We start from the raw sequence: 24705 nt of genomic DNA on the forward strand, positions 1-24705 counted from the left end.
ACAGGCTCCCCCCCCCAAAAAAAATAATTCCGGGAGCTGTAGTTTGTTCGGGGTTAGGAAAGAGCCCCCTATTCCCACCTAAAACCTGTTGGAAATGTAAAGAAAAAGAAGGTACATTTTATCATATGTGGTGGGAATGCAAAAGGGTTAGAAATTATTGGGAAATGATATATAATGAATTGGGGGGAAAATACTTTTGTTAAGAAACCAGAAGCATTCCTCCTGGGAGTTTTAGAAATTTGGAAATTTGGAAAAAGAAAATTGGAAATTATTTATGCAAGCAACAACAGTGGCAAGAATTATATCAGCACAAGCTTGGAAGACAGAAGAAATGCCAATGAAAGAACAATGGCAAGGGAAACTTATGGAATATGCAGAACTGGCAAAATTAACAGATAAATTACATGAAAGGGATAACAAAGACTTTAAAAGAGAATGGGAACTATATACAACATATATGAAGAGGCAACCTAAAGAATTGGACTCACCGGCAGGGTTTGAATAAACAAACACAATTGTTTATAATAAAAAGTAAGACTACTGGGAAAATTTTGGGAAACAACACGCAGGGTGAGTAATATGGAAATAAAACAAAATGGGAGTATGAGGGAAGTCCAGGGGAGGAGGGGGGAAATATGGAAAATTGTTAGAGAAATATTGTTAGAGGATGTATACATGGAAAAACCAATAAATTATTATTATTTATTTAAAAAGGGAGAGAGCCCCCTATTGCCCACCCTCTCACAGGGCTACAATTCCCAGAGCAGTTTTACAATCAACCACTCTTTACTGGGAACTCTGGGAACTGTAGCTCTGGGAGGAGAAATAAGGCTCTCCGAACAACTCTCGGTGCCCTTAGCAAACCGCAGCTCCAAGAATCCTTTTTTCTTTTTTTCTTTTTTTTGGGGGGGGGGGAGCCGAGAGCTTTCCTTAAAGAGCGTCTCGGCCCTTTTATATCGTACCCTGTCAGGAATCGTGTAACTTGAAATGCTTTTAAGATCTGCAGTTTTGGTTTTAAATACACTTAAGGCTGTGTCCAGCAAAGTCGCACGGTTCCTAAAGTGGTTTGATGGTCAATCCCCAGGGAACTCTGGGAATTGATGATCTCTGAGGGGTGTGGGTGTGGGTGTGTTTCTCCTAACAACTCTTAGCCCTCTCCCCAAGGATGCTTTTGGGGAAACTGATGGCCGTTGAAAGGAGCACAATATTACCTTAAATTAAGGTTGGCCATACTTCCGGAAATTTGATGGGACGTAGCCGGGATCTGGCCGTGACAAATAAATAAATAATAAGGACAGTGTTCTTGAAGCTACCAACATGAGTTTGACCAAACTGCGGGAGGCAGTGCAAGACAGGAGTGCCTGGCGTGCTATGGTCCATGGGGTCACCAAGAGTCGGACACGACTAAACGACTAAACAACAAACAAGTACCACTATTGGGGAATATGTCGTGCTCTTTCTGGGAGTACTTTGCCCAACTTTGGTTCCTGTCCTCAGCTCTCACCTGTGGCTCCTAGGAAGCTGTCAGCTGGCGACAGAGGCCACAATCCCGGGAACAGCTTTGGCTGGCCTGCTAAACCAGGCGAGGGGAGCCAATAGATCTTGCCTAAACAAATGTTTTTCGCAGGCGCCAAAAAGTGTATGCTGAAGGCGCCTCTCTTGATCTCAACCAGCAGGGAGTTCCAGAGGCTGTGCCATGCTAAATGACTGAGTTGGTTTTCAAAAGAAATTTCAGTGGTATTAGTATTTATAGGTATATGTAGAGTCTGCGTTCCTTCAGAGGCAGGTCCAGGGGAAAAAAATCTAAGGAATATACGGTGGGATCGGCCCTGGCGTGGATTGTCTGCTGACGATAGGCTCTCCCGGCCCCAGCCCCCAAAATAAAGATGCTATGTGCTCCTACCTTTCTTAGGGATGCTAGACAGAAGCTGAATCAGCCTCTGGTACTCATTTGCCTTCTTGTCCTTCATCTCAACCCTGGAGAAGGAAAATATTGTTTTCTGTAATAAAGGTGCCACCCAAATAATAATTAAACATCTTTGCAGGAAAAAACAACAACAAGGAAACCTTCTTTGCTTTCCCCTCGAGCCATCCCTGTCTTAAGGCTTAAGAACACAATCCTACATGCCTCCAGGAGGTTGTCTCCAATAGTGTATGCACCTTGGGAACTACCTGACACTGCAAACCAGGCAGGCGCTATCTGTATTTTCTTTTCAGCATCCTCTGTCCTCATGGAGGGGCAGGTCAATTCTGCCTACCAGCTCCATCTGGTACGCAGGCTGAGACTCACCCTGCCTGCAGACTGTCTGGCCAGAGTGGTGCATGCTCTAGTTATCTCCCGCTTGGACCACTGCAATGCGCTCTATGTGGGCTCTACCTTTGAAGGTGACCCAGAAACTGCAACTAATCCAGAATGCAGCAGCTAGACTGGTGATTGGGAGCAGCCACCGAGACCATATAACACCAGTCCTGAAAGACCTACACTGGCTCCCAGTACGTTTCTGAGCACAATTCAAAGTCTTGGTGCTGACCTTTAAAGCCCTCAATGGCCTCGGCCCAGTATACCTGAAGAAGCATCTCCACCCCCATCGTTCAACCCTGGACAGTGAGGTCCAGCTCCGAGGGCCTTCTGGCGGTTCCCTCCCTGCAAGAAGTGAGGTTACAGGGAACCAGGCAGAGGGCCTTCTCGGTGGTGGCGCCCTCCCTGTGGAATGCCCTCCCAACAGATGTCAAGGAAATAAACAACTACCTGACTTTTAGAAGACATCTGAAAGCAGCCCTGTTTAAGGAAGTTTTTTTTTAATGTTTGATGTTTTATCGTGTTTTTAATAGTCTGTTGGGGGCTGCCCAGAGTGGCTGGGGAGGCTTGGCCAGATGGGCAGGGTACAAATAATAAATAAGAAAGCGACACACACTTACGGAACGTGGGAACAGTATTTCTGCAGCATGAACTGGGAGAGTTCCTCTAAGATGGGGTGCTTGTGGAGCTGCACAAATTGTTCGCGGCACACCTGAAACACAAGAGGGAGGGGGAAAATCACCGCCATTGTCCAAAATGCTAGCACTCGAGGGCGTCCGGCGAAGCCACTTCGGAAGATATGGGGCAGGTTAAAAGAAGGGCTCTCTTGTTAAACTGTGGAGCTCACTCCTGCAGGAGGCCGAGATAACCGCCCGCTTGGATGGCGTTAAAAGATGACAAATTTGTGGCTACACTCTGCCTCCATGGTAGAAGTACAGTGGTACCTTGGTTCTCAAACCTAATCCGTTCCAGAAGTCCGTTCCAAAACCACCTTGGTTCTCAAATTTAATCCGTTCCGGAAGTCCGTTCCCAAAACCAAAGCGTTCCAAAACCAGGGCGAGCTTTCCCATAGAAAGTAGTGCAAAACGGATTAATCCGTTCCAGACAGTAGCAAAAACAGGCAGACCTCAGCAGTAACACTCAAATTGGAAGCGTTAACGCTCAAAACGGAGCACGTTCGGCTTCTGAAAAACGTCCGCAAACCGGAACCCTTACCTCCGGGTTTGGAGTGTTTAGGTTCCAAGTTGTTGGAGTACGAAGGTGTTTGAGAACCAAGGCACCACTGTATTGTTTGTGAATACCAGTTGCTGGAAACCATCCATGGGAGGAGGGAGGGAGGGCTCTTGTGCTCAGTTACAGCTTGTGGGTTTCCCATTGGGGTGTGGGGGGGAAATGTGGGTGCCCCCCCCAAAAAAACAGGAGGCTGCTGGCTTCGAGTTACAAGACAGGAGATTCCGACTCAACATGGGGGAGAATTTTCTGATGGTGAGAGCTGTTGGGAGATTCCCTCGGGGAGGGTTAGACTCTCCTTCCTTGGAGGTTTTTGAACAGAAGTTTCCTAAGAGCTGGAGGCCAAATCCCTACAATGCAGGAATAAGCAGCTGGATCAAACCCACTACCGTGGGATTATCAGTGCCACGCTCTGACCGAGGGAGCCAGCAGCCTAGTTTGCTGGCCACCCGCCATTATATAATAATAACAATAATAATAGTCAGAGGTTCTTGTGACTACTCTAGAGTAACGACGCTCTGCATGCTTGTCTTTCAGCAGTTTTTATTTAGTGCAGGCTATTTACAGTGAGCTGGGTATGTACAACATGTCTGCTCAGTCCAATGCAGAATCCGGCACTGCCCCCCCACGTGACCTTCTCCAACATAGTAGTCTCGGGACAGTGAATCTCCTCCCTCTCTTTCTTCTGCGTAATTCCGGAACCGGAGGAAGAGGTCTACGCTCCAGGCTTTCGCTTTCTCCCTTCTCCCCCTCCCTTTCCTCACTCCTGTGTGACCGGTGCTCTCTCATGTTGCTGGAGCCCTGGCCCTCCCTCCATTCCCTCACTAACTTCCTCCAAGCCCTCGCTTCCCTCTCTACTTGGGGAGGAGCTACTTCTGATGCAAGGGGGCGGTTCTCTGTACTTCCCCCCCCCCTTAGAATAATAATAAATTATTTATACCCCGCCCATCCGGCTGGGTTTCCCCAGCCCCTCTGCCCAGCTCCCAACAGAAAAATAAAATAAAATAATCTATTAAACATTAAAAAGCCTCCCTAAACACAGCTGCCTTCAGATCTGGATGCTCTAGCTGAGATTCCTGCAATGCAGGGGGTTGGACTAGATGACCCTGGGGTGTCCCCCTTCCGACGCCAGCATTCTACGATTCTGTGACTAGGTGGGCTCCCACTTGCCTGATCCAGCTGGAGCTCTTCTTACACTCCTATCCTCATTGTTACAGGTGAAACTCGGAAAATTAGAATATCGTCGAAAAGTGCATTTATTTCAGTAATGCACATAGCTGCCAAGTTATCCCTTTTTAAAAGGGATTTTCCCTTATGCTGAATAGGCTTCCTCGCGAGAAAAGGGGAAAACTTGGCAGCTATGGTAATGCAACTTATTATTATTTATTTTTCTTTTAATTTTTACAAATGCTTTCTTTTAGAAATTCCACAGCAATAAAACAAATCGTTACAATAATACAAAAATAAACATCGCTATTACATTTCATTAATTACATTCCATTTATAATTGACCTAAGGACAAATAATTACAATTACAACAAAAAGGCTTGACATATCTTGCTTTGCATGTCATGCATCTATCTCATATATTGGTTTCACCTTTCAAGTTGCATTACTGAAATAAATGCACTTTTCGACGATATTCTAATTTTCCGAGTTGCACCTGTACTTGCCAGGGTAAACGTCATGTCTTTCCTGGAGAAGGGGGCTCTTCAGAGAAGCCGGCCCAAAACTCTGGACAGGTTTCGCCATAGGTCAGGGCTGAGGATCTGGTGTGGCAGTGGGGGGGGGGGAGACCAGCTTACCCGATTCATGATGTCGACTGTGAGCGCGTGAGTCCAGTAGCAATCATGCACGGAGACAAAGGTCAGCCCCTCCCTAGGGGACACAAAAAAAGTCAAGCTCTTCATCCCTTCTACTAAACCACGATGCACAATGGCTGAGGTCAAGGCTAAAAACTTCCCTGTTCAGACAAGCCCACCCAGGTGCAGAGATATACCAATGTGAAATATACATATATATATTGTATACAGTGGTAGCTTGGTTCTCAAATGCCTTGGGACTCAAAGAGCTTGGAACCCAAACACTGCAGTGTTCCAGGTTTGCGAACTTTTTTTACAGAAGCCAAACGTGCTCCGTTTTGAGTGTTACGTTGAGGTCTGTCTGTTTTTTTGCTATTTTGCATTTTTGTGGAACCTGATTGATTGATTGTGTGACTGCAGTACATTGATTATTGCTTTCATTTTATGGATCAATGGTCTCGTTTGATAGTAAAAATCATCTTAAATTGCTGTTGTAGGGGTCGTTTTTAAAAGTCTGGAACGGATTAATCTGTTTTGCATTACTTTCTATAGGAAAGCGTGCCTTGGTTTTGGAACGGACTTCCGGAACGGATTAAGTTTGAGAAAAAAGGTACCACTGTATAATTTTTATTCAATTTTCTGTTTTACAATTTAAAATACTCAGTTTTACATCCTTAAGATATCAACAACTTCCCTTCTTCTCTTTCCATGGTTCATTTTACATATCGTGAATCCCTGCATGTTTTTACAAAAACTATACCTTTCAGTTTTCCATTATTGCAGCCATCAAAACTTGATTACACTGTTGAATTTATCTTAAGGCTGCCTGCGTTTTCAGCTTCACAGTTATTTCCCATATACTCAATAAACGTTTTCCAATCCTCTCTAAACGTATGTTCTTCTTGTTCTCTTATTCTATATTTTAAGACTGCAAGCTTCGCATATTCTGCCAACTCGAGTTGCCATCCTTCTTTGGTTGGCACCTCACTCGTTTTCCATTTCGGGGCTAACAAAACACGGGCCGCAGTAGTGGCATGCATAAATAAAAGTGAATTTTAATCTGTCTTAGTATTTCAACTTCTTGTATGCTTTAACGTCTTGTAAATTCGCCCCCACCCCCCGATTCTAGGGAGTTATCTTTTTGTAATCCGCTTTGAAGTTCTTGGGGTTTTGTGGAATCCCAATTTACCAGGGCGGTTTACGTTTCAGAGGCACCCCATGTTTAAGCGAAACCACGTATATATTTGAAGTGCCATCGCTAAAGCCTGAACACAACCTTGCCCCCCTTTCTGTGATGCTTTCGGGTCACTTCCGGGCCGGGCGCGCCGCCCTTATAAATTATACAAAATAAATAAAGGCTCGGGGAGAGCCTTTCCCTACCCGAGGGCTGCATTCACTTTGGGGCAGGTTTCCGGGGGCCACATAATACTGGTGGGGCAGGGCCAGAGGCCAAAATAGACGGAGCAATGAATGTTAAGTCGTAGTTTAGGATGAGACAATACGTCTGCCCCCGGATTATTTAATTATTTAAATACAAATCATTTTTAAAAAAGGAAAAAAGAAAGAAAGAAGAAGAAGAAGAGGCAGTTGGGCATGTGAAAATCCGTCTGCTCCCCAACCGTCTCCTGCACCACGGTCTCCCAGAACCAGAACCCCTAGAATCTCCAGGTTAGGAGAGACTCCCTGCCTGGAGAGACGCTGCCAACCAGTGCAGGCAGTGCTGGTCTAGATGGGAGCGGTGGCTTAACACTGCATAAGGCAGCTTCTGACCTCCTTCGATTGTAACGGAGCAATGGATTCAAGCTACAAGAAAGAAGATTCCACCTAAACATTAGGAAGAACTTCCTGACAGTAAGAGCTGTTCGACAGTGGAACTTGCTGCCAAGGAGTGTGGTGGAGTCTCCTTCTTTGGAGGTCTTTAAGCGGAGGCTTGACAGCCATCTGTCAGAAATGCTTTGATGGTGTTTCCTGCTCGGCAGGGGGTTGGACTGGATGGCCCTTGTGGTCTCTTCCCTCTATGATTTTATGATTCTATGACTTCGTGGAAAGCATGACCTCCATGGGGCTGTCCCTGAATAAGTCTGGCCCAACTCATAGCTACGGACATGCCTTAGACCTGGTGTATGATTCTATGACTCTATTCTATGTAACCAGGGGCTGCCGTTCCTTCCTGCCTCTCCAGCCTCGTAAAAGGAAATAACAACAACAACAACAACAACATTTTATTATTTATACCCCGCCCATCTGGCTGAGTTCCCCCAGCCACTCTGGGCGGCTCCCAACTGAATATTAAAACCAATGCAGCATCAAACATTAAAAACTTCCCTAAACAGGGCCGCCTTCAGTTGTCTTTTAAAAGTAAAATTGTTGTCTATTTCCTTGACATCTGCTGGGAGGGCGTTCCACAGGGCAGGTGCCACCACCGAGAAGGCCCTCTGCCTGGTTCCCTGCAACCTCACTTCTCACAGGGAGGGAACCGCCAGAAGGCCCTCGGAGCTGGACCTCCGTGTCCAGGCTGGACGATAGGGGTGGGGAAGCTACTTCGGGGATACTGGGCTGTTTAGGGCTTTCAAGGTCAGCACCAACACTTTGAATTGTGCTCAGAAGCATACTGGGAGCCAATGAAGATCTTTCAGGACCGGTGTTATGTGATCTCGGCGGCCACTCCCAGTCCCCAGTCTAGCTGCTGCATTCTGGATTAGTTGTAGTTTCCAGGTCAGCTTCAAAGGTAGCCCCACGGAGAGCGCATTGCAGTAGTCCAAGTGGGAGATAACCAGAGCATGCACCACTCTGGCAAGACAGTCTGCGGGCAGGGAGGGTCTCATCCTGCGTACCAGATGGGAGCTGGCAGACAGCTGCCCTGGACACAGAATTGACCTGCGCCTCCATGGACAGCTGTGAGTCCAAAATGACTCCCAGGCTGCACACCCGGAAACCGTTCTCCAAAATACAAACTGATTGGGAGGGGGGGCAAAGGAGGATAGGCCCCTCCCTTTGGTCAAGGGCTCTGCTCAGATCTAATCCCCGGGCAGGGAGCACCACCCAGTGGCATTAGAGCAAAGAGCAAGAAAAGGAGCGGCTCTGAGCTATTTACTTCCCTAAAAGCCGTGCCCAGGGTATGCCGACGGGATTCACAAATTGGATGATTTAATTTATGGCCCAGGGGACACCGCCCCCCCAAAAAAACCCACCCCTGGGCTCATCAGGGCCACTGGCCTTTCTCATGCTTCGAATCTGACGGCTCAGATCCTGCCCTCCAGAGCAGCAGGAAACAAGGGATAGCTCAGTAGGGAACAGCACGAGGTGCTCAACCTCGGGGTTGTGGGTTCGAGGCCTACCTTGGGCAAAAGATTCATTGCATCGCACGGGGCTGGAATAGATAACGCTTGGGTCCCTTCCAACCTTAATTTTCTATGATTCTAAGGAAGCCAGCTGGCTCTGCCTTCCCTGTGGCAACAGCCCTTCAGGTACCTGAAAGGGGCTCTCTCATATCAACTCTCAGTAACTAAACATCACAGAATCAAAGCTAGAAGGGACCCCGAAGTTCATCTTAGTCCAGCCCCCTGCAGCAAAGATCCCCAGTGTCGAAGCGATGATTCTTCAACATCAACTTCGTTGGACTGGTCATGTTGTGCGGATGCCTGATGATCGTCTTCCAAAGCAACTACTCTATTCCGAACTTAAAAATGGAAAGCGTAATGCTGGTGGTCAACAAAGGAGGTTCAAAGACTCTCTCGAGGCAAATCTTTAAAAATGTACTATAAACACTGACAACTGGGAAACACTGGCCTGTGAGCGCTCCAGTTGGAGAACAGCCTTTCCCAAAGGTGTCGCAGGCTTTGAAGACACTTGAACTCAGGACGCAAGGGAGAAACGTGCTAAGAGGAAGGCACGCTTGGCAAACCCTCATTGGTATCAACTCCCACCTGGAAACCTATGTCCCCACCGTGGAAGGACGTGTGGATCCAGAATAAGTTGATAGACTATGCTGAAAGGGCAAAATTAACTGGGAAGCTCAAGGAACTAAGAGGACAAGAACTTTTTTTAAAAAATGGGGGAAATTTTTATAATTTATTTAGGAGACTACTGTAAGCAGGTGAAAACATTAGCAGGATTTTAACCACACTTGTAGCAAAAACTATGGACAGCTTGGGTGGATAAAAAACGTGAATAACAGACTGATATCCAGTAGTGATGTATGGAAGTATAATATTGACGTTAGGACCCATGGAGGGGGGAAGTCTTGAGATACAAAGCAATCTCTTCGTATGGATTTATAATTGACTTTGTATATATCTTTATATTTTCTAAAATCAAATAAAATGACTAAATAAGTAAGAAATTGGGAGAGGCCTGTGGCATGTAAAGCAAACTATGACAATGAATTTCTCAGAATAACTAATAGAATCATAGAATCGTAGAGTTGGAAGAGACCACAAGGGCCATCCAGTCCAACCCCCTACCAAGCAGGAAACCCCATCAAAGCATTCTTGACATATGTCTGTCAAGCCTCTGCTTAAAGACCTCCAAAGGAGGAGACTCCACCACACTCCTTGGCAGCAAATTCCACTGCCGAACAGCTCTTACTGTCAGGAAGTTCTTCCTAATGTTTAGGTGGAATCTTCTTTCTTGAAGTTTGAATCCATTGCTCCGTGTCCGCTTCTCTGGAGCAGCAGAAAACAACCTTTCTCCCTCCTCCATATGACATCCTTTCATATATTTGAACATGGCTATCATATCCCCCCTTAACCTTCTCTTCTCCAGGCTAAACATACCCAGCTCCCTAAGCCGTTCCTCATAAGGCATTGTTTCCAGGCCTTTGACCATTTTGGTTGCCCTCTTCTGGACACGTTCCAGCTTGTCAGTATCCTTCTTGAACTGTGGTGCCCAGAACTGGACACAGTACTCCAGGTGAGGTCTGACCAGAGCAGAATACAGTGGTACTATTACTTCCCTAGATCTAGATGCTATACTCCTATTGATGCAGCCCAGAATTGCATTGGCTTTTTTAGTTGCTGCATCACACTGTTGACTCATGTCAAGTTTGTGGTCTACCAAGACTCCTAGATCCTTTTCACATGTACTGCTCTCAAGTACAACTTTGGCATTGAGGAAAGTTGCTGTCGCCCTGTTGGCCACTTTCCCCGTTGACGCCATTTGAGGAAAGGGAGCCCTGCGCCCCGTTTTTAGCTGCCTGTGGGAAGGGGCGCCCCCAAAGCGTCTCAGAACACACAAAAAAGAACCTCGTACCTGTGACAGTGCAAAGCGGTCAGCATCATGTGTGTGGAGTCCAAGGAATGGATGAAGTTCGGAGGGAAAGCGTTCTTCTGCTTCACCGTGTCGGGCTTCCTGCGGGGAAGTCGAGGCAAGAGAGGGTGTTTTAGGAGGAGGGCAGAGTTATTCTCGTGTTTACGAGCTTCCTGCAGACACTGTGGGCAATTTCCAGCGCTGCATGATGTTCAGCTGCCCACCAGATCCATCTGGTACGCAGGATGAGACCCTCCCTGCCCGCAGACTGTCTCGCCAGAGTGGTGCATGCTCTGGTTATCTCCTGCTTGGACCACTGCAATGCGCTCTATGTGGGGCTACCTTTGAAGGTGACCCGGAAACTACAACTAATCCAGAATGCGGCAGCTAGACTGGTGACTGGGAGCAGCCGCTGAGACCACATAACACCGGTCCTGAAAGACCTCCATTGGCTCCCACTATGCTTCTGAGCACAATTCAAAGTATTCCTGCCATACAGGGGGTTGTGCTGGATGACCCCTGGGTTCCCTTCCCTAAACAGGGCTGCCTTCAGATGTCTACTAAAAGTCTGGTACAGTACAGTTACAGGGAACCAGGCAGAGGGCCTTCTCGGTGGTGGCACCCACCCTGTGGAACAGCCTCCCACCAGATGTCAAAAAGAAAAATAACTACCAGACTTTGAGAGGACATCTGAAGGCAGCCCAATTTAGGGAAGCTTCTAATCTTTAAGAAATTAGTGTATTTTAATATTTCTGTTGGAAGCCACCCAGAGTGGCTGGGGAAACCCAGCCAGATGGGTGGGGTATAAATAAATTATTATTGTTGTTGTTGTTGTTGTTGTTGTTGTTGTTATTATTATTATTATTATTATTATTATTATTATATCTGGTGGGAGGGCGTTCCACAGGGCGGGTGCCACTACCGAGAAGGCCCTCTGCCTGGTTCCCTGTAGCTTGGCTTCTCACAGTGAAGGCCCTCGGCGCTGGACCTCAGTGTCCGGGTAGAATGATGGGGGTGGAGGCGCTCCTTCAGGTATACCGGACCGAGGCCATTTAGGGCTTTCAAGGTCAGCACCAACACTTTGAATTGGGCTCAGAAACATACTGGGAGCCAATGTAGGTCTTTCAGGCTTGGTGTTATATGGTCCTGGCGGCTGCTCCCAGTCCCCAGTCTAGCTGCCGCATTCTGGTTTACTTGTAATTTCCAGGTCAATTTAAAGGCAGCCCCACGTAGAGCGCATGGCAGTAGTCCAAGCGGGAGATAACCAGAGCATGCACCACTCTGGCCAGACAGTCTGCGGGCAGGGAGGGTCTCAGCCTGCGTACCAGATGGAGCTGGGAGACAGCTGCCCTGGACACAGAATTGACCTGCACGGAAAGGATCAGCTTCCCCCTTCAAAATTCCTGCTCCAGCCACCGGCAAAGTTTTAGCCTGGCTCTCCATTGGTTTGGACCTGTTTCACCAGATCAGCAAAGCTCTCTTTGAGCCAGGCAGGTAAAACCTGGAGCCCCCCCCCCCCGCCGCAACCACCACGATGAGATACTCACTGGGTGGTGTCGTGTCGCGACCTGAGATGAACGCCTTGCATGGTGCTTTTAACCTTGGGGAAAGGAAGGGGGGAAGGAGAAATAAGTACAGGTTGACGTTCGGCGGAGGAAGGAAGGAAGGAAATTGGAGCATCCTTGGAGCATCATCTCACATTTGGAGAGACAGCAGGGGCTGAGAGTAGTTCAAAACCCTGCGAAGTACAGTTACCAGACATCCCCGTTTCCCAGGGACAGCTCCCGGATTCACAAATCAGCCCCCTGACAAAATCCACCCACATCAACAGAAGTTGAGAAGAATGCCCGGATTCATTGAAAAAAATCTGGTAACCTTACTGTGAAGTCCCCTGGGCAAATCTGGGGCCACCACTCTCTCTTCTAATCCCGAATGCAGCAGCTAGACTGGTGACTGGGAGCGGCCGCCGAGACCATATAACACTGGTCCTGAAAGACCTACATTGGCTCCCAGTACGTTTCCAAGCACAATTCAAAGTCTTGGTGCTGACCTTGAAAGCCCTCAACGGCCTCAAAGGCCCAGTATCCCTGAAGGAGCGTCTCCACCCCCATCGTTCTGCCCAGACACAGAGGTCCAGCTCTGAGGGCCTTCTGGCAGTTCCCTCCCTGCGAGAAGGGAGGTTACAGGGAACCAGGGAGAGGGCCTTCTCGGTGGTGGCGCCCGCCCTGTGGAATGCCCTCCCATCAGATGTCCCATCACATCTATTTTTACATTTAGGAGACATCTGAAGGCAGCCCTGTTTAGGGAAGGTTTTAATGTTTCATGTTTTATTCTGTTTTTAATATTCTGTTAGGAGCTGCCCAGAGTGGCTGGGGAATCCCGGTGAGATGGGCGAGGTGTAAGTAATAAAATTTATTTATTTTTTATTTATTCCTTCGGACTAGCCTACCCTGCAGGGACGTCATCCAAATAACATGTGTCGCAGAAAGCCATGCCTTCCACAACTCTGAGGTCAGGCAGGCAACTAATGAATGAAACTTTTTGATTACTATGTACTGTATTATCACTGTGTTGTTGTTGTTGTTGTTGTTGTTGTTGTTGTTGTTATTAAAAATGAAAAGCTTCTGTGTCTGGTGTCAAGTCCTACTCAGGAGTAGAACCACTGAAACTGCTTAGACACGACACGCAGGCGGCTCTGAGTAGGGCTCAAAGGGCTTCTTAAAATTAGCAGCAGATATTTTACTCCTCAGAGGAGGAATCATTAAAACCATTTATATTTATTTATATATTTTTCCGGTGCGGGGGACAAGAGGGAAAAGGGGAGTTCAGTGCGCTCTGCCTTCCCCAGGCAGACCCATCGGTGAGGGCGAGGATCGGCTCGTTATTCCTGGCAAATGTCACCTTGCCTCTTCCACCCCCCTTTCTGCTGACTCACTCCCCTCTGCCTGTTGACTCATCCTTTGCCACTGCAAAAAGCTGAGTCACTGCCCTGCCTGTCCTCAGGGGACTTGATTCGCAGAGCAGTCCTTTTAAAATGTGGGGGTTTTTTTCTGTGTGTGTGTGTGTGTGTTATTGGGTTGTTGTTTTTTATTCGGATTGGGTGTTTTGGTGATTTTATATTTTGATTTTATTCTGTGTACTGCCCTGAGACCTCTGGGCATAGGGTGGCATATAAATTCAATAAATTAATAACAATAACAACAAAAATAATAATTCTGCTTCTGTACATGGGCAAGGCTCCAGCACCGTCTCTCTTCCCCTCCCCAATCGCACAATTCAAATCCTACCCCACAAGCTTTAAGAACACCCACAAGCACGCTTCCCTTTTCTGGGAGGGACAGAGGGAGGAAGCATGCATCTTAGCGTGTTTTTATTTGCATTCGTGAGAGAAAAACAGTGCAGCGTACTTGGGCGAGGCAGGCAGCGCTTGCTTATGTGTGTAAGAGAGCATGTGTTTGTGCATAGGAAAGAGCGTCTGTTTGAAAGTGGGAGGCATTCTGCTTCTTTCGCTCAAACACGCAAGTACACATGCAGACAACTATTTTGTGTGTGTGTGTGTGTGTGTGTGTGTGTGTGTGTGTGTGTCAGTGTCCATTTGCAGGTGAATACACTCTCCCTCTCATGCACAAAGGCACACACGCAATTATCTGTGTGTGAGAGACCTCGTGCGTCCGTTTGGCAGGAAAAGCCTCCTGAAAAACACACAAGTAGACACAAACTCTCTCTAACACACAGCAAGACAAAGTGTCTATTTGCATGTGAGAAGGGGGTGTATTTGTGTGTGAGTGTGTGTGTGTATCTACATGTGTGTATCTATGTGTGTGTGTGTGTGTGTAATTAAATCTTCTGTTTTGCAATTTAAAATGCTCATTTATACATCCTTAAGATATCCATGACTTCCCTTATTCTCTTCCCATGGTTCCTTTTACATATCATAAATCCCTGCACATTTTACTAAAACTATACCATTCAGTATTCAATTATTTCAGCTGTCAAAACTCATTTGCACTGTTTGAATTTGTCTTAATGCTACCAGCATTTTCAGCTGTACACAGTTATTTCCCATATATCCAATAGACGTTTTCCAATCTTCTCTAAACGTATGTTCCTCTTGTTCTCTTATTCTAAATGTTAGGTCTGCAAGCTGTGCATATTCCATCAGCTTAAGTTGCCATTCTTCTTTAGCTGGGACCTCGCTCATTTTCCATTTTTGGGCTAACAAAACACGGGCCACAGTAGTGGCATAGAGAAATAACCTTTTTTGACACCTGGGAATTTCCATCTGAATTAACCCCAACAGAAAGGACTCTGCTTTGGGGGGTGGAGTACTTTTAAACATTTTTTTCCAATTCATTATGGATTATTTCCCAATACTCTTTTACCCTTTTACAAGTCCATGTGTGTATCTGTTTGTGCCGGGCATCAAGGGTTAGTTAGTGTGTGACAGAGGCTGAGAGAGGCTGTTTTCATGGGAGAGATGTTTTCCTTCCCCCAGACACAAATACACAAACACACTCTTTGTGTGAGTGTGTCTATTTTTTGTGTGCATACAAAAACATCTGTTTGTGTGTGAGAAAGACACACTAGCATATTTGCAAAGCTAAGCAGGGTCTGGTATGGTTTCAAATTGGGTGGAGGTCCTCTCCTAATCTACACTTCCATTATTTTTTTGGGGGGGGGGAGAGAAGAAGGAGCAACAGAGTGCGTGTCTGCTTTGGGCACATGTGTGCTTGCATGTCCATTTGCGTGTTTCCCGCTTGGAATACTGCAATGCGCTCTACGTAGGGCTACCTTTGAAGGTGACCCGGAAACTACAACTAATCCAGAATGTGGCAGCTAGACTGGTGACTGGGAGCGGCCACTGAGACCACATAACACCAGTCCTGAAAGACCTACATTGACTCCCAGTACGTTTCCGAGCACAATTCAAAGTGTTGGTGTTGACCTTGAAAGCCCTAAATGGCCCAGTATACAGTGGAACCTCGGTTTATGAACACCTCGGTTTATGAATTTTCGGTTTATGAACGCCGCGGACCCATTTGGAACGGATTAATTCACTTTCCATTACTTTTAATGGGAAAGTTCGCTTCAGTTTATGAACGCTTCAGTTTATGAACAGACTTCCGGAACCAATTACACCCATGTTTCAGTTTATGAACGCTTCAGTTTAAGTACTTTGCGGACCCTTCTGGAATGGATTAATCCACTTTCCATTACTTTCAATGGGAAAGTTCGCTTCAGTTTATGAACGGTTACTCCCCGGACCGTCTGGAACGGATTAATCCACTTTCCATTACTTTCAATGGGAAAGTTCGCTTCAGTTTATGAACGCTTCAGTTTATGAACAGACTTCCGGAACCAATTGTGTTCATAAACCGAGGTACCACTGTACCTGAAGGAGTGTCTCCACCCCCATTGTTCAGCCGGACACTGAGGTCCAGCTCCGACGGCCTTCTGGCGTTTCCCTCCCTGCGAGAAGCAAAGCTACAGGGAACCAGGCAGAGGGCATTCCTGGTGTTGGCACCCACCCTGTGGAACGCCCTCCCATCAGATGTCTTAGAGATAAATAATTACCTGGCATTTAGAAGACATCTGAAGGCAGCCCTGTTCAGGGAAGTTTTTAATGTGTGACATTTTAATGTATTTTAAGTCTTTGTTGGAAGCCGCTCAGAGTGGCTGGGGAGACCCAGCCAGATGGGTGGGGAACAAATAAATATATTATTATTATTATTATTATTATTATTATTATTATTATTATTATTATTTTGGGATGGAACTCGCAGCTGGGGACCAGCGTGGAAGACCCAGGGAAATCAGTCGACTAAAGCCCGGAAGCAGGTTCTGGAGACGCAGGGGAGAAATCGTGGGGAATCTGGAAAGAGGCTCTGAGATCATTAGTCCTGATAGATCAGCGGTAGGGGGAGGTTTGGGGAGTGGGGAGAGAACAGAAAATTAATCGCCAGCCCCAGAGAGCTTTTGCAAGGAGCCTCCATCGTGACCCCAGAGCTTGCCAGGTGCAGGAATTTAACACCCAAAAATTGGCCATTGATGAATTTCAGTTGGCTTTTTTTTCGGAGGGGGTGAGAGGAAAAATTGGGCTTTTCTTCAAATGGCAAAGCTCTGAAACCGGTTCCCTTCTGGGAACGAGTGTGGGAAAGGGAAAGGAAACTTGAGAGAGTCGTGGCGGCTAGCTAAAATTGTTAACAGGTGACTTGTGGGTTGTGGTCGAGTAAAGGCTGGTTTGTACATTTGTGAATGGCATGGAGGGACTGCTTAGCTCTCAAGGATGCTTTCAAGGGCTCAGATGTTTAGGTAAAAAAGGTAAAGGACCCCTGGATGGTTAAGTCCAGCCAAAGGCGACTATGGGGTTGCGTCGCTCATCTCGCTTTCAGGCCGAGGGAGCCGGCATTTGTCCACAGACAGCTTTCCGGGTCATGCGGCCAGCAGGACTAAACCGCTTCTGGCGCAACGGGACACCGTGACGGAAACCAGAGCGCACGGAAACGCCGCTTACCTTCCCGCCGCAGCGATACCTATTTGTCTACCCGCACTGGCGTGCTTTCGAACTGCTAGGTTGGCAGGAGCTGGGACAGAGCCACAGAAGCTCACCCCGTCACAGGGATTTGAACCGCCGACCTTTGATTGGCAGGCCCAAGAGGCTCAGACCACAGCGCCACCCATGTCCCATGCGCCTGGATGTTTACAGCTTGGCTTACCATCGTGGTCTTTGAGCGATGGTACGGCTGGATGATGGGCAGCCCCAGCGGAGTCAGCCACTCCACCGTCCGGCCAGACTTGGCAATACACCGGGCGCTTTCGGTCAGCCAGCCCTGCGGGGGGGAGAAAGGCAGTGAGCAATGCGGTTCCCGCTCGGTGGGCACCCCAGTTCCAGAAAGATACGGGCAAGCTGGAAGGCCTCTGGTTCCCGCCCACCACAACCCCAGCCTGGGAGCATCTCTGTGCTCTGTTTACCTCGCTGCCCATCCCCTTCTTGGAGGAAACACATTTCCCCTCCCTTCTCTTACTCCTGAAACCTCCTTGCACCCTTCATTGCGCAACCCTAAGACATACAGGCTCCCCGCATATATGCGCAATCGACACAGCGCAAATAATAATAATAATAATAATAATTTATTATTTCTACCCCGCCCATCAGGCTGGGTTTCCCCAGCCACTTTGGGCAGCTCCCAACAAAACATTAAAAACATTCCCTGAAGTGTTTCCAAATAAATGGACCACAGTTCAAGAAGGATACTGACAAGCTGGAACGTGTCCAGAGGAGGGCAACCAAAATGGTCAAAGGCCTGGAAACGATGCCTTATGAGGAACGGCTTAGGGAGCTGGGCATGTTTAGCCTGGAGAAGAGAAGATTAAGGGGTGATATGATAGCCATGTTCAAATATATAAAAGGATGTCATATAGAGGAGGGAGAAAGGTTGTTTTCTGCTGCTCCAGAGATGCGGACACGGAGCAATGGATTCAAACTACAAGAAAGAAGATTCCACCTAAACATTAGGAAGAACTTCCTGACAGTAAGAGATGTTCGGCAGTGGAATTTGCTACCAAGGAGTGTGGTGGAGTCTCCTTCTTTGGAGGTCTTTAAGCAGAGGCTTGACAGGCATATGTCAAGAATGCTTTGATGGTGTTTCCTGCTCGGCAGGGGGTTCGACTGGATGGCCCTGGATGATTCTAAATGAGGCATAGGGGTTACCTGGATTTCTCGAGTTCCCGAGAACATCTCCTTGAGGCTGTTGAAGACCTGCTGCACTAGGTAATGAGATGCTTCCCAAACGTATTCCTGGGTGGAGGGAACGCAAAATGGGTAGAGTTGAGAGGCAGAAATGGGGGAACCTCACGACCCTTTCGCCCCTCACCCCTTTTGCTAGGACAAACGTCCTTCTCTGCGCCGCACTTTCGGAATGAAAAAAAAAACAATCCTCCGATTTTTTTTAAAAAATAGAAAGATTGGAAAACAAAAAGAATCAACTCCCAGCTGTGCTCGGTTTGTAACACAGAACGCAGTGGCTTTATCACAAGACCGCGGGGACGTGCAGAAGCCATGAAACGATGCAGCGGCATGAGAACATGAATCAATCCCAAAATAGAAATATTGATATGTGACCGGGCCGTTCTGTGAATGGTCACAGAGATCGGACAGCGAGAAATATCAGAAGATATAATCGGCCTCAGAAACCCACGAAAGGCTCACGATTCTGCAGAGATATGAAGCCGTAACTCGAAAGACAGCGTAGGAGCGGTTTAAGCGTTTCTGTGAAGGGTGGTGTCAGGGTTACTGCGACTACTCTTGAGTAACGACCCTCCACATGCTTGTCTTTCAGAAACTTTTATTGGTGCACATTATTTACAGTGAAGTGAGCTGCTGGTTTCATGTCTCATCAGTCCGAATCAGAATCCGGCACTGCCCCCTTTCGTGACCGGGACCAACATAAGAGACGCGGGACAGGGAACCACCTCCCCTTTCTCCTCCTCCTCAATTCCGGTGTCAGGGGGAAAGTCCCATCTTCTCTTTCCCCCTCCCTCTCTTCCTGTATGAGGAGCAGTGGCCCTTGGATGTTGCCAGAGCTCTGGCACTCCCTCTCCGTCTCCTGACTTTCCCCTTCCGACCCTTCGCTTTCATTACTGCTGGGAGATGGGCAGCTCCTGATGAGGGGGGGGCTGTTCCCTATAAGCCCTCCCCCTTACAGGCAGCAAATGACCCTCCGTCTGGCAGACTGTTGATGAGCAGAACGGCAGCAAATGTCGACAGAATCCGCAAGTTATTGATGCGGGATCAGCGTTTGTCTGTCCGAATGATGGTGGAAGAATTGCATATTTCGTGTGAAATCGTTCCTGAGGTTACTGAAAACCCTCCATACAGTGGTATCTCTACTTACGAATAACTCTACTTACGAATGTTTCTACTTACGAATGGAGCTCCGCCCGCCATCTTGGATGCGGTTTAGATAGGATTTATTCTACTTACGAATTTTTTCTCCCAATGCATTCCTATGGGATTCGACTTACAATTTTTTTCCTACTTACAAATGTGCATTTGGAACGCATTAAATTCGTAAGTAGAGGTACCACTGTATTTTCCTAATCTGGCCCCACCGGATTTCTTTCTTTTTTCCAAAACTGAAATCTGCACTGAAAGGGCACAGATTTTCCCAACATTTCACACGTCGAAGCCACTGTGACAAAGGAACTGAAAGCAGTAAGGAAAGAGGACTTCTCCAAAAGTTCCCAACAGTTCTATTAACGTCGTCAACGGTGCGTTGTATCAGAGGGGGCCTACTTGGAAGGCACGCATGTTCAAATATTTCTCGCTGTCCAGTTTCTGTGACCATTCGCTGACCATTCACACCTTGTAGAATAATAATATAATATAGCATTGATTGCCCTCAAGTCTTCCCACTGCATTTGCCATCCTCTCCTGACGCAGCCTTTGGGGCTAGACAGAAGAAGGAGAGAGAGAAAGAGAAAGAGAAAGAGAGAGGACCTGGGGGAACTCGTCGATCTCCTTGAGGCGCTTCTCGATTTGGAGACGCCCGCCATAGCGGGTGACGCCGTACACGACCGTCATCACCGTCTGTTTCACCACCTTGCGGCCGATGAAGCCGTCCAGGACCTGGGCGATCTTGACGCCCTGCTCGGCGTCCCGCTTCCGGTACCCCTCCACCTGCAAGCAAGGAGGGGAAGGGGTAAAAGACAAGTGCATTTTAGTGCATATTTAATCACTGATCAAACCTTCCCAGGGCGAGCTGCGGCACAGCCACACGGTGTTGAAAACGACATGGCAACAACTTGCAACCAAAGCCTAACTTCTGCTCTGCTGAATCATAGAATCTTAAGAGGTGGAAGGGACCCCATAGAATCATAGAGTTGGAAGAGACCACAAGAGGCCATCCAGTCCAACCCCCTGCCAAGCAGGAAACACCATCAAAGCATTCTTGACATATGCCTGTCAAGCCTCTGCTTAAAGACCTCCAAAGAAGGAGACTCCACCACACTCCTTGGCAGCAAATTCCACTGCCGAACAGCTCTTACTGTCAGGAAGTTCTTCCTAATGTTTGGGTGGAATCTTCTTTCTTGTAGTTCGAATCCATTGCTCCGTGTCCGCTTCTCTGGAGCAGCAGAAAACAACCTTTCTCCCTCCTCTATATGACATCCTTTCATATATTTGAACATGGCTATCATATCACCCCTTAACCTTCTCTTCTCCAGGCTAAACATACCCAGCTCCCTAAGCTGTTCCTCATAAGGCATCGTTTCCTCAAGGATCCAAGTTCAGGGCGTGCATTCGGACAACTCGAAAGGCTTTTCCGCAGTGGGAGTGCCCGGGAGCCAAGTGCTTACCTTCTGAGCCACCCCGCTGTAGACATCTTGCGGAACGTCGCAAGGGGAAAGGTTCACCGAGGTGGCACCCATGATGTCCCGCCCGAGCGCCGCGTAGTGCTGCAGCCCGTTGCAGGAGCCGTCCTGGGGAGGAGGGAAAAGGCGCAAAGGGAATCAGATGGTGGTGGCGGTCGTAATTTTTTAAAAATATACATATATGGATGGATGGAAAGGAACCCTGCTGGATCAAATTGATTCATGTGTGGGAAACTCAGACTTCAGGCAACAGCTCCCCCACTTTGCATGTTCCTGGTCCTCAGCGTTTAGGAATTGCAGGTAGACTGCCCCTGACTCTGGAGGTTCCACTTTTCTCTCATAAAACATACGTCAACAAGAGGAGCCCTGCTAGGTATCTCTCTCTCCAAGATTGATTTGAGACTGCATGAATATTCTTGGAGCTTGCATTGTTTTGGGTTACAGCATGTGTCACATTGAGATACAGTCGTACCTCGGAAGTCAAACAGAATCCGTTCCGGAAGGCCACTCGACTTCCGGAAACGTTCAGAAACCAAGGCACGGCTTCCGATTGGCTGCAGGAAGCTCCTGCAGCCAATCGGAACCCGTGAAACCCTTGTTGGACGTTCGGGTTCCAAAGAACGTTTGCAAACCAGAACACTCACTTCCAGGCTTGCGGCGTTCGGGAGCCAAAACGTTTGACTTGCAAGGCATTCGGGATCCAATGTACGACTTTACTTCCAACCCGTGAACAGAATGGGATAAAGAGCATTTTGAGGGGAGAGGCGGCCCCCTCTCCAAATACGTACCTGATGGACAGGGAAATGGGAGACGTACTCGGCAGGGTTCGGGGCTCTGGTGGCCTTGGCGATCTCCATGCAACAGGCCAAAGCCTGCCATGGCTCGTCCGTGCTCATCCACCACTTCCGGCCCTGGCAAGAGTAATAATAATAATAATAATAATAAAATTTATTTATTCATACCCCGCCCTCCCCAGCCAAGACTGGGCTCAGGGCGGCTAAAACTAGATATAAAACAACTGATTAAAATATAACTTAAGAAGATTAAATGCATTAAAATTAAAATTAAAATGCAGCCGCATACGGAAGGAAAAGGGAGAAATGGGGGATGGGATCAGGTTGGCCAGGCAGAACAACTCTGTCTTACAGGCCCTGCGGAAAGAAATCAGGTCCCGCAGGGCCCTGGTCTCAGGAGACAGAGTGTTCCACCAGGGCAGAGCCAGTGTTAAGAAGGCCCTGGTGCTAGTTGAGGCTAGTAAGTGCTAGTAAGGCGAGGAAAGGGTTAAACTGACTGGGAGATTTACACAGGACTAGAAACTTAAGAAAATTCTGCACAATGGCGTGGAGAAAGGAGATGGATTAAAGTTAATTCTCCCTCTCCCGTAAAGCTCGGACCTGTGGACGCCTAAAGAAGAAAACTGTTGAACTATGGAACTCCCTTCCACAAGAGGCAGCGATGTGCACTGACTTTTAAAGAGGGCTGGGCAAACTGATGGAGGAGGAGAAGTCTATCAATGGATACTGGCCATTTTCCCTCCACAGAAAGAGGCAATCCTTATTGCTCTATCACCAAACATCCCAATCATCTTAATTTATTACCTGCCCTTTACCCTAAAGACCCTAAAAACGTTCATATCAAGTCTATTTATGCATGCGATTTCTGTAACTATTGGCGTGTTGTTGTTGTTGTTGTTGTTGTTGTTTGGGGGGGGGGGGGTTATTGCAAAAGGAAGTATATAAATCTGCATTTTCCCACAAAACCACCCAGAACATCACAAGCAAATTTATACGGTATCTATATATATAAAAATGTAAAAATCGTGAAATTCCGTTCGACACTTTTCTCCGTAACCGCTTGACTGAGCGTTGTTGGGGGCAAAAAAAACCACAGCAACGCGTGGCCGGGTCAGCTAGTTTTAAATAAAAGGACACATTCTACTCATGGAAAAACACCTTGATCCCCGGACCGTCCGCGGGCCAGATTGAGAAGGCAATTGGGCCGCATCCAGCCCCCGGACCTTAAGTTGCCTACCCCTGCCTTTCAAGATCTCGTTTTAGGGGCACAGTCTATAATCAGGGGTGACCTATACCAAAACAGTATTTTATCATTTTTACTGGTCTCCGGGTACAAGATGGGTCTCCCCCAAGGTCTCTGTGTCGCCTGGATCGGACCAATTCCAGCCCGCAACGGACCCGGCACTCGCCCCCCCCCCCCGCTGACCCACCGTCAGGGGACGGTCCGCCGAATCCAAGACGTCCTCCATGATTTCGTTGGCGTAGGCCAGCCTGCCCCGCAGGCTCTCCTTCTTCTTCAGCCCCGTGAGGTTGACGAGGTGGACCTTCAGCCAGTCGAGGCCGTGCGGGCCCAGGGGTCGCCCCTCGGCGAAGAGCAGAATGGCTCTCGTGAGGTCACTGCCGAGGTGGTTGAAGTGGGGAGGGCAAGGATAGGTCCTCCCCCGGAAGTCCACGTTGTGCGGGAACCAGAAGACCCGGCCGCTCATGTGCTTGGCGATGGAGAGCTTGTAGAGGGCGTCCATCCGAAGGCTGTACATTTCGGTGGCCTTCTTGCGGCACCGAGCCGCCTCCCGCCGGAGGGCCACCTTGCTCAGCGCGGCCCCGTCGGGGGAGTGCACGGCGGGCTGGGGGGCTTCCGAGGGAGGCGGAGGGACATCCAGCTTCTCGTTGCCCTTGTCATTGAAGATAGAGATGATCACGTCCAAGACGGCTTGGTTGACCTTCCAGGGGCAGTTGCCCAGCTGGTTCAGGGCATCCATGATGGGGTAGAGGCTGCTGCGCGGGGAGCGGTCCAGCAAAAGCTGGTGCTGCGTCGCCCCTTCCACGTAGCGCATGAGCTTGGTCGGGGCGAAGACATAGGCGCCAAAGTGCGTGGCCACCCAGGGGATGGGCGGGCAGAGCATGGGGATGACGAAGGAGTCGAACGTCAGGGTGGTCTCGGTGGCCTCCATGAGAAGGCGGGTGAACAGGGGGTGTGGCCTGACGAAGCCTACCTGCAGGAGGAGGGAGAAATTATCGCTTACATTATTTCCCCCGTGTAATAAGACGCCCCCCCTCCCAATGTATAAGACGACCCCTATTCTTTGGAGCCCAATTTTTTTAAAAAAACAACAGTATTTTTTCCATAGATATATTTTATGTTTCTAAAGTAACAGAATGACTTTCAATCTGGGAAAAAAAAAAGAAGTCCTAATGTAACATTCTTTCATTTTTTCCGAAAAATTCTGTTTCCCCCCCAAAAATTCTGTTTTCTGGGGGGAAACCCGAGTTTTTTCTGAGCTTCCAAATTTCCAGAAATTTTACATCACTGGTACAATGCAGTCTCCTGTCCAAAGGCCACCTTTGTTGCCCCACCCACTTTTGCCCCTGCCCACCACTACCACGCGGGCCCCAGGAGGTTCCACCCCCTGACCCCAGTTTCCAGTCCGTTGCAAGCAAAGGTTCCATCCTGGCCGCTGCTAATTTGCAACTGGCGGGTCCTTGCCATACCTGCCAAGTCCTGGGCGGAAAAATCCGGGACCGGCAGCCCGCGACACCGGACGTTGCTTAGACGCAACTTCCGGTGGCGCTTTGCCCTTCTATGGGCACCAGGAAATGGCGGTGCCGGCGCCGGAAGTCGCTTCTACACATGACCGGAAACGCGTAAAAGCGACTTCCGGCGCCGGCATTTTCTGGTGCCCATAGAAGGGCAAAGCAGCACCAGAAAAATGGCCGCCGTCAGAAGCGGATTTAAGGGAGAATA

At 48.2% G+C, this 24705-nt stretch overlaps 1 protein-coding gene across 2 annotated transcripts in view; it reads right to left on the reverse strand.

Moving 5' to 3' along the window:
• POLRMT (RNA polymerase mitochondrial) overlaps positions 1 to 24705 on the reverse strand; it is a 44862-nt gene that overhangs the window by 5976 nt on the left and 14181 nt on the right. The window contains exons 10-20 of one of the 2 annotated variants that reach the window (XM_060275334.2): positions 23174 to 23956; positions 21738 to 21860; positions 20935 to 21057; positions 20078 to 20257; positions 18290 to 18376; positions 17295 to 17408; positions 12126 to 12178; positions 10582 to 10680; positions 5335 to 5407; positions 2920 to 3011; positions 1904 to 1977 (exon numbers count right to left, since the gene is read on the reverse strand). In XM_060275334.2, the coding sequence (XP_060131317.2) occupies positions 1904 to 1977; positions 2920 to 3011; positions 5335 to 5407; positions 10582 to 10680; positions 12126 to 12178; positions 17295 to 17408; positions 18290 to 18376; positions 20078 to 20257; positions 20935 to 21057; positions 21738 to 21860; positions 23174 to 23956 (1801 nt within the window). The remainder of the gene's footprint in view (positions 1 to 1903; positions 1978 to 2919; positions 3012 to 5334; positions 5408 to 10581; positions 10681 to 12125; positions 12179 to 17294; positions 17409 to 18289; positions 18377 to 20077; positions 20258 to 20934; positions 21058 to 21737; positions 21861 to 23173; positions 23957 to 24705) is intronic. The other variant, XM_088673040.1, reaches the window with a different exon arrangement.

The sequence above is a fragment of the Zootoca vivipara genome, chromosome 6 (genome assembly GCF_965207765.1).
Source record: "Zootoca vivipara chromosome 6, rZooViv2.hap1.1, whole genome shotgun sequence".
NCBI classification, from domain to species: domain Eukaryota; kingdom Metazoa; phylum Chordata; class Lepidosauria; order Squamata; family Lacertidae; genus Zootoca; species Zootoca vivipara.